The sequence below is a fragment of the Sphaeroforma arctica genome (assembly GCF_001186125.1).
Source record: "Sphaeroforma arctica JP610 unplaced genomic scaffold supercont1.496, whole genome shotgun sequence".
Taxonomy (NCBI): Eukaryota; class Ichthyosporea; order Ichthyophonida; genus Sphaeroforma; species Sphaeroforma arctica.
This window is the reverse complement of record NW_014040062.1, coordinates 13,758-24,471: the sequence shown is the minus strand read 5'-3', so window position 1 is coordinate 24,471 and position 10,714 is coordinate 13,758. Positions and strand designations below refer to the sequence as shown.

The following is a 10,714-nucleotide window of genomic DNA, read 5'->3' as shown; positions in this document are numbered from 1 at the left end:
TCTAGGTCTCCGATAACTGTGCCGTCCTGGTACAGCTCCCAGAAATCAGTGGTCATTAAGGAACTTGTGAATATCTTAACGTGGCTAAACTTTCTAGCCTTTTCACTAAAATAAATCGATTTCGGTGGTCTTTCCGCTAACCACCGTGAGCAAGCTTACCGCGGAGTGATCTGCGAGCTGATTGAAGTTCTCGGCCACACCGTGGAACTAAAACAACTACGTGTGAAGGAGGGCTCTGCTTTTGCTTCCTTAGTAGAACAGCAGACCCGCCCGACCTACAACAACTCGGCGACAGTCTCCAAATTCATCAAGGCAGCAAAGAAGAAACAACACGAACTCTCTCTCACAAAAGGGAAATCGTATGTCAAGGAAGAATAAACCCAAGACACCATTATATCTGCGGACTTACGGGGCTTCCCAGGAGCTTCTACAAGCAATCAAGTACGGGGTGCGTCCGGCTTGGAGTCCCCAGGGCCCCCCAAAACCATCGAACAAAGGACGATGGATCCACAATACAGAAGTGACCGAGTAGATGACGGACACGGAACTAGACAGGCTGAAAGACTCAAGGGTCATACGGCAGTCCGAGGAACAGGAGGAATATCTGGTTCACTCAGCCTTCATGATCCTCAAGTCGGACGGCAAGCGATCACGACTCGTCTTGAATCCGAAAGAAGTGAACAGGGCAGCGGAGAAACGATCGTACCGTGCAGAGGGCCTAGAGAGGCTATCCCAGATCGCACGACGTGGGGATGTAGTTATGTCTTCAGACATAAAGGACGGCTTTTATGCATTAGCTGTGGCAGAACCCAAACTATGGCAGTTTCGAGACCACCACAACCAACTTTGGTGCTTCCTAGCGCGCCCAATGGGGGCAACATTCTCACCCGCCTGGATCCACCTACTAATGGACATGTTCAGACGAGTAACAAGAGGCCGAGGGATTCGAATAATCCTATATGTGGACGACCTCTTGCTACTGGGATGACCACGCACAATAATGAAAAACAAATGATACATATACCAGCTTCTGAACGAACTGGGATTGGAGTTAGCTCCAGGCAAAGGACACTGGGACTCACCGGTGACTCGGTTACAACATCTAGGAGTGATAATAGATCTAGTACTCAACACCATCGAAATTACTCCAGCATTCAAAGCCAAGCTTCTTCAGAAATCCAAACTAATAGCATTCTAGGGCCTACACAACCAGCGCAGGGTCAAGACACAACAGTGGCAATCTTTCTGCGGCTGCCTACTCTGGGGAGGATTCTCAATCTTGTGACTACGCCCATTCATAGCAGACATTCAACAATCGACGCCATGGACACGAGCTCACCAAATACGCCTATCCGGCGCCACGTTCAAGAAATTCGAACGGATCAACAAACTGGTATCAATTTTCGAAACCAGATCGATTTGGCTCCCGGAGCACAATGCAACAATCACCTCAGACTCATCCAAAATAGGGTACGGGGCAACACTGTATTGGAACAAAACCACGACCACCTTCGCAGGCCTGTGGTGCCGTACAGAACAAAAATGGCCCATACCCGTTCTCGAGTTAAAAGCTCTCGATTTAACGTACGAATACTTTCACGACACGCAGAACGTGGGCACAACTCCCCTGTTATGGCTTACCGAAAGCAGTACTTCCCTCCACGCACTAAGGAAACGCCACAGCCAGTCCAAGCTGATGAACGCTCAACTTCGACGTCTGGTGTGGTTCTGCCACCAACACAAAGTAAAATGGCCGGTAGCTCTAGGCTACATGCCAGGAAAGCTCAACCTCGCCGCGGACGACCTGTCCAGACTAGGAAAACTACTCCAATACCACTGGACGGTCAGGTCAGTGACGGTGCTTCGTCTCTTCAGCAAGCGGAAGATCTCACCGAACCACTCGGAGAGATCCTATCCAGAAAGTTACTACTTAGAGAAAGCACACCATGTAATAAGCCGGGCCTCCACATTAGACTCTATGTATAAACGTACTCTTAAGCAGTACACAAATTGTAAACGTACTCTTAATAGTACGAGGAACTTAAGTTTCTTAAATGTACTCTTAATAGTACGAGGAACTTAAGTCTCCTAAATGTGCTCTTAATAGCACGAGGAACTCGAGTTTCCTAAAATGGGTTTTAATGGTTTTATTAATTAAACCATTTCCATTTAACATATCAGATATTTGGATGAGGCCATTAAAAGGCCTCAGTAAATACCAAACATAAAAGAGTTGGCCTAGTTCTATTAATAGAGCTTTATTCACTTTCCAATTTTATTTATATCTGAATACTTCGGTAGCGAGATGGCTCAACCGAATATAGGTTTCTAGGGACTATTAACGTTACCTAGTTGATCCTCTGATAAGCCAACTAGATGTGCCAGTCTGATGAAGGCTAAGTCGGTAATTCTTGATAGTGGCAAGCTATTGGTTAAGATAATAACTAAGGACGTCAAGAGTATTTTGATCTATTATATATTTTTTCTAAAGATAGGATTTTATGAGTCTTTTGGATTCGCCCCAGAATAGAGCGACAACGAAACACTAAATAGAATCCCTTCGGCGGAAACAGTACTGAGAGGATTATATATAGGGAATGTCTCAACCTCACAATCCCTCAGAGTATTGCTGTTTCCACGAGGCAAACCTAACCTTATTAAACGTCTCATTTCGTTTATTTATATCGATATCTTTACACGATATTAGAATTTACCTACGCGTTTATTTATTCTAAGGCATTAGTATCGCCTTTATTAGACCGAATCTTACAACCAGGGCCAGGTGATCTTCGCGAATCCCTTCCACGACAAGTGGGACCAGTCACTCGAGTTACTGCCCCTCTTAGAGACAATTATTGGACCAATCCTGCAACAACTCTACCTTCGATTACAGCATGCTGTACTAATCATACCAGTTTGAATCAAAGCTCTCTGGTGGCCCCTCATAGTACGGAACAGCAAAGATATGGAAATATTGGAAGCCGGAGCCGCCCACTACCCAGCAACAGTCGCAAGCAATCTAGAAATGGCGGTACCACCCACAAAACTATATGCCGCAGTTCTCTACAAACCCTTCGGCTGCGTGTGAATGCCCGGAACCCATGAGCACGAGTATGGGAGCTTCTTAAAAAAAAATTGTCTCCTGAGCGCATTCTGGTCATAGAAGACATAATCTACACTTGTCACATATCTTGCCAGAAGGGACATTGTGAACTTCATAGTTCACAGACATAGAAATAATTGTTCACACCTATCAATAGTATTGTCCTTGAGCTCTATTACCAATTTCAGAGCTATCATACCAGTAGTATAGCGTCAGTTGCAATTTAACCTGTTTCCGCTCGATACATGTTGACCACCTTTTTTAAATAAGGTGGCAAATTGTTAATAACTTGAAAAGTGATTAGTTTTTGGAACAAAAAAATGTGGCAAAAAAAATCATGTCAATTTTATACTTGTGGTGTTGAAATATTGACAAGCAATCACACATATTATATACACAACTTAACACATAGATCGTTAGTTTATTTGACTTATATACAGTGACAATATAAGCCCACATGCCCAAATATGCCACCCCAGTGCACAGTATTCAAGTGCAGCTTAATCTGTACACCTTGCTGCTTCACGCTAAATGATCTCTGTGAGTTCTATGACTCAGAATAATGACATTACAAAAAAGCGTGTTTAGATGTCATAAAACTCGTGATTTATTTATTGTATAGATCGTTTACCTTTTTAGTGTACATAAACCAAGTGTAAGCTTTATATATATGTTCATACTTTGTAGATTACTATGCTACGTTGTGCATACGTGTTGTGCATGCACAAGAAGTCTATCCATGTGTTTTAACTTTTAGTAAGCTATGTCAATACATAATAATATGAAGTTGTATTTATGTGGAAATATAGGAGAAATAATAAATATGAAATTATACAAGAGGTATAATAAATATGTAACATATATTTTTTTAGAAAAATATTAAATATGAAACATGCACGAAATATATATTTTTAGGACAATAGTAAATATGGAATAAATATGCCATATTTTTTCATAAATATGGCATATTTTATTAAAAAAATAATATCCCTAATTTTAAATATGTACATATATTTCCTAAAATTATAAATACGTGTATAAAACGGTGAAAATAATAATATGCACTTTTACGTTTATTTGTAAGTGTTCCTCGGTCAGCTCTGCACTCTGCACTCTGCAGTCTGTACTGTCTGTAGTTATTTTTTTATAACAAACCATAGCGTTCTTCTAAAAATATATTTTAGAAGGCTATGAAATATGAACAAACCATAGCCTTCTTCTTGTGTGTTAAGTAATTGAGAAGGCTAGAAACAAACATATGTATTTACATGTATATACATACCCATATTTGATCTTTTTTTGTTGTTGCAAATAATGCTCTGATGATTGTAGAATTGGAGTGCCACGCCAAATTCCAAATCGCCAATTGCCAATTGCCTATTGCTAAATTTCAAATGCCAATTGGCTACATTATACATATATGTAATTTTTTTTGTTCTTTTTCGAAAAACTTACTCCGAAGAATAGTATATATTTTTTAAATATTTATGTAAATATTCACGCGCAGTATGTACTTTTTTTCCAGCAAAGCGTTCACAACTTACTTCACTGAGTCTCCGACTGTGGCCATTTGGTTCCAGGGGGCTAGTCTTCCTCAGGGTGGGATGGTGGGTGACACTGGGTGCTTCTTTTGTCTTTGGCCTTTTCTTCCTCTTGTATTTTAAACTTGTATCTGAGAAGCGAGTCCTTTATATTCGGCCGGGGTCTCAATTTGGGGGTTTTTTTGGCTCGGCTTGTAGCATGTACTTTGTAGGATTTTATATAAAAATAAACCCCAGAAGACTTGTCCGGCACTTCTACTCTAGAGATTTATATACATAAAACATTATGTTATTATTGTAAAAAAAACAAAAAGCAAAATTTTACATTTGTACAGGGCGAAAACTGTCAAAAAATTAAATTTTGGAAGGCTATGCGAAAACACACGAAATTATAAAATATATCGTTTCCCAGAAATCCTACGAATCGTAGGATTTTCAAAAATATGGTCCTAAAACCCTTTTTTTGTTGGAAATCCTAAATATGAACAAACATATGCTAAATGTAATAAATACAAAAATGCATCGTTTTCTGAAAACAAATATTATTTTCTTTCTTGTTCTAAAAAAAAATCAAATATTACGGGAAAAACAAGGAATACATTTCTAATGAAAACACTAATAAAACTAGATTTGTAATTTTATTGTAAATACATAGAACAATTCTGGAGTTCGAATTCTATCAGTGCAAAGCAATATTTCAATTCAAATAAATTTCATTGTCGAATCGAACGTAGAAACAGACTAAGGAAAGTACTTCGCCGATGACAGTTATACTCTTTACTCTACCTCAAATTTGTCGCTAGCCTTGGTTTTTTTCTTCTTTTAGAAAAAAAACAACAATAGATCCAGTCACCACTCACCAGTGATCCACATAAACAAACCTATTTTTGAAACTTCGACGCCTCTGTACATTATACTGAACTGTATTTGTTTTTTAACTAAAAAATTGCCTACTAACCGGGTCAGAATTTTGGGGCAGGGCAGTTTTGTTTAAAAGCAGAAATAGGCCAAAGCATAATTTATCACTCGAGACGGATTAATAACACACTTCCGATCAATTGTTGTTTTTACACCTTGTTCATAGCACCAAAACTTCACGAGATATTAGCGTGTCAAAACAAAAATAAAAAGTAAAAAGTAAAAATGACAATGATCAGTGTGATCGGTGATCACATCACATCAAGGCTCTTGGCTTCATGCCCGCTAATCTCAACCCTTTTTCCGTTAAACCTTTTATAAATCGGATATATATACGTTTACGTTCAACTTTTACTCCTTATATGGTTCTTTATATGCTAACAGGTGCACCCTGCGGGTCTAAATATTTTGGAGTGTACGTTTTTTACCATATGAACAAGTCCTACTAAATAACTTAGGTAAGCCCTTCTCATCATATTTTATCCGTTATAAGGTTGTAAAGATGAATAAATATGCGTTTACGTTCAGCTTCTACTCCGTATCCTCAAAACGCAATGAGCTTAGGCTCGGCGCTCACGGGTTGCAATTTTGCACTTTTCTTTAATTATATTTAAGATTATTTTGCATACAAATACAATTAAGAATTCCAAATTTCAACAAGCTAATAAAATTAAAATAAATCATATTCTACTACAATACGGATATATTTCATTTATAAATCCAAAATAAGTATTTACAGTCATACCTCTTTATATGTCTACCTCTGTAAGTGTCTACCTCTATATATGTCCTAAAACATATTTCTACCTCTTTAAGTGTCTACCTCTACCTAGAACTAATTAATCAGAAGCTCTCAGTTTAAATTTTTACTCGTCATCAATATTTCCTAGAGTGATCCTACATCCCAGCCGTGAGTGGGTCACGGGATACAATATCAGTGAGGCTTCATACAAATATGTGTAGTCTACACACAGTGAATACGCCATAGGTATACTTCTTCATCATGGAGGATACTTCTTCTAGCTTAGATCGCTGTTGCACGAAAAGGTGCACGGTCACGAAACCAACATCAGGTGCTCACAAATGTACTGCGATCGTAACCTTTTGTGGCGTGCATCTTGGTGAGGAATTCGGATCGAATTCGATCTGGTACTCCTTGTCTACAGATAATTGCAAGCCACAAAATACATCAACAGCGATTCAATCAGACGAATTGACACCATCTGCATCTGCAGATCACTGTTAGATCGGACAATCACTTATTCTGATGCAATACAGGAAGACTATACGACACAATCTACGTCTAAACAAGGTGCATCGTGTGCGGTAAATGAAGCGTCAGATATAAGCAAAGAAAGTTAATCTAACAAGCAACGATAAAGGTGTCGTTGTGTGCACTATCAAAAAGATTGAATATGACTTGAGCAAGCCATGGAGAGAGAACTAAAACAGTGATTTAATTAAAGCAGCCATACAAGATGAACATACAACGTATGGTATAAGTAGTAAAAATGATACAGATGTTTATGATCGCTGGAGAGAAAATTATCAGTCTGTCTAACGAAGTCCATGCAAAAGTAAATATCGTGAGAGAAAGGGTATCAGCTCCATATCTGTCCTATGCACCTAACAGGTAGTACCTGAACCAGACATGTCTACCTCTATATATGCTCAATTTTTGGCCCTGGGCGGAACCTGGACATATATAGGTATGACTGTATATGTACTGCAAATGTATAGTATTTTTAGAAACAATAGTATATAAACAACAAAAGAATATTTACTTATTTTTATTACAAAAACAATATAATTTTATATAATTTTCAGTAAATAGGCATAGCCTTCTGAAAATAGAACAAGCCATACATCCTCAAAAGGCGTGGCAGAAATTGGCGCCTAGCAATTCTCAATTTTTTCCAAAATAAATAAATAGATAATAAATGCATGCTGGTCTGATCACACAAAATTTGTACTGAAAACACTATGATGGTTAGTTAGGACCATTTTGTAACAAGAAGTGTGCGTGTTTAATGTATGTATTTGTTTAAGATCGATCCTCTCTTAGCTCTGAAAGTAGCACATCATGTTCCTGGCGAGCTATAGGATTCAGCAATGTTCTACCGATGCGCTCTACCATATCGAGCTTTGAACCTAAGGTGAGGTCGATTCGATTGCACAATTTGTGCGTATCGTCGATCTTCAAAGCTAGTACTGAACCTAGGTGCACAGTCTGTAGTTTCTTTAATAGAATACATCGACTAAGTAGTATTTCCATATCACCCCCAAGTGGGGCACCAACACTTCTCAATATTTCTATACACCGATCCGTCGTCCACTTCCCCGAGTTATCGTGTGTGTACGTAGACCCTTCGGTACCGCGTATCGATGTTGGTCGACCTTACTTTGTATTTACCTTCATTATACTAAGTGTATCCATAGTAGCTGGATATTTGCGATTAAGCGACAATGTCATATTATTGGATTGTTTGTAGCATTTGTTTGCAAAGTAAATGGAGTGATTGTGACAACGTCTATTTCTAGGCTTTGTGCAATACCTACACTGTTCACACTTGTATGATCAGGCGTAATTAAATTACTGACCGTGTGGTTTGAGTGATAAGGTGTGCTATTAACACTGCCTATAACGCTATTACTTTCACTCACATTACCTGCAAAATCCCCTGACTGTGATCCACTGTTTGTTCCAATCGGGCTGTTGTTGCTATTTTCGCTGTTTCCTCCTGAAATGTCGTTTAGAATACTGTCCAAGTCTTCTCCCTGCAACAAAGATTGCAAGAATACAATTATACAGCCTGTGCTAAAGTAGCACAGCATGAACAAATTCACAGTGCACACAATTGGTAAAAATTTGTAAAGCATATAATTAAATGATGATAGTTCTACCTCTAAATCTTTGTCGTCTTCATTATCGTCTTCGTCGTCAGATATGGCGATAATACTTCAAATTTTTGTACCAAGAATCTTGCAGCCATGAAACAATTTCCTCTGCTTGCGTTAGACGATAGTCCGCCGTATGTGTAAATGGATCAGCACGAGGTAAACGCTTGTGCTTTCCTTTTGTGGATTTTACTGTGATAAATAGGGTGATAAGAAATTCATTCGCCATTTCAAAAAAACCAGTATGTACCAGAAACTTCAGTTCCAAATTATTGCCGGAGTTCTAGGCCACACTGTGACCCTATTAATTTTTGCTGGTGAGAAAAGCAAAATTTTGTACTTGTTGTAAAGTGGTAATATGCCGGGCCTCCACATTAGACTCTATGTATAAACGTACTCTTAAGCAGTACACAAATTGTAAACGTACTCTTAATAGTACGAGGAACTTAAGTTTCCTAAATGTACTCTTAATAATACGAGGAACTTAAGTCTCCTAAATTTGCTCTTAATAGCACGAGGAACTTAAGTTTCCTAAAATGGGTTTTAATGGTTTTATTAATTAAACCATTTCCATTTAACATATCAGATATTTGGATGAGGCCATTAAATGGCCTCAGTAAGTACCAAACATAAAAGAGCTGGCCTAGTTCTATTAATAGAGCTTTATTCACTTTCCAATTTTATTTATATCTGAATACTTCGGTAGCGAGATGGCTCAACCGAATATAGGTTTCTAGGGACTATTAACGTTACCTAGTTGATCCTCTGATAAGCCAACTAGATGTGCCAGTCTGATGAAGGCTAAGTCGGTAATTCTTGATAGTGGCAAGCTATTGGTTAAGATAATAACTAAGGACGTCAAGAGTATTTTGATCTATTATATATTTTTTCTAAAGATAGGATTTTATGAGTCTTTTGGATTCGCCCCAGAATAGAGCGACAACGAAATACTAAATAGAATCCCTTCGGCGGAAACAGTACTGAGAGGATTATATATAGGCAATGTCTCAGCCTCGCAATCCTTCAGAATATAGCTGTTTTCACGAGGCAAACCTAACCTTATTAAACGTCTCATTTCGTTTATTTATATCGACATTTACACGATATATAGAATTTACCTACGCGTTTATTTATTCTAAGGCATTAGTATCGCCTTTATTAGACCGAATCTTACAAAGTCGATGAACCCATACGATATCGCACGTACCCTTAGGAAGTTTATACCCAGTCGACAAACCCATTTCTGGGTATTTAAAAACATGCCATTTACGAACGAGATTGTTTTCGTATACACTTCACTATGAGTATCAAACAAAACACAGTAAACAACTCCAGCCCATTTACGTTCACAGATGTTGGCAAGCGCTGCTGTGGGAGGGCTGAGCGGCGCCCAGGAGGTTCCGGATCTGTATTCTGTAAAACCAATAAACGCATGGCCTTTCTATTTACACTGCGCCCGTCGAAAATGACAGGGCAGTTCATTGCATTAGCTTCTTGACTTTTCGCGATAGCTTCTGTTGAATACGCTAATAGTTCCTCACCGGTTTGTTTTACCACAGGCCGAGCCATTAGGGCAAGAGACATCTTCGGACCGCTCAGCGCTGACGTTACAAATACTTGCATATGATTTGTAAGCATATCCGGATTATTGTGAGCAGGACCTAAAGAACCGGTCTTGTTCGTGTAATTGTTAGTGGGGCGTATGTTGACCTCATCGATGTGGAGAACATACACTGCGGTTCGTGTGATGTAATTGCGTCTGATTATGCTCATATCTAGTTTATCAGAATACTTGCTCAATGATTTGGTTGCCCGCACGTTTATGATTTTCGATAATGCAGCGGCATGAGCTGAACCTGTACCTGCAAATACGCAGTCAGCAGGTAAAGCATCACTATTACCTTGAGAAAAAATAGTGCGTACATCAGGAAGGAATGCAAACGGAGAATGCTCCCTTACCACTTTATAATTCTTTGGCGAGCGTGTTAGCATCTGGTATACGTAGGCCAAAACGAGCGAGTTTTCTGGAAATCATCGCTTGTACCTTTCGGTTTCCAACATTTCTGTTTGCTCAGCAATAAAATAGTAGAGCGCATATCTCTCTCTGTCTTTCGAATTATTAAGTAGATAGTCACCACGCGTCCGTAGAATCGTACATACTGAATTAGTCGTCTGAATTGGTTCGCTACTCGGGATCAAGACATCTGTTTTGTCTTCAATAAACCTTATCCTCTTTACTAAATCACCGTATGCA

The 10,714-nt window shown here is 38.9% G+C and overlaps 1 protein-coding gene across 1 annotated transcript; it reads right to left on the bottom strand.

Annotated features, from left to right (window-relative positions):
* Positions 1 to 9,726: 9,726 nt before the first annotated feature.
* On the bottom strand, positions 9,727 to 10,354 carry SARC_06756 (hypothetical protein; the record flags this gene model as incomplete). The annotated part of the gene is made up of 1 exon (XM_014299326.1): positions 9,727 to 10,354. A coding segment is annotated over one exon (628 nt), but the record flags the coding sequence as incomplete, so codon positions are not given.
* Between the last annotated feature and the right edge of the window lie 360 nt (positions 10,355 to 10,714).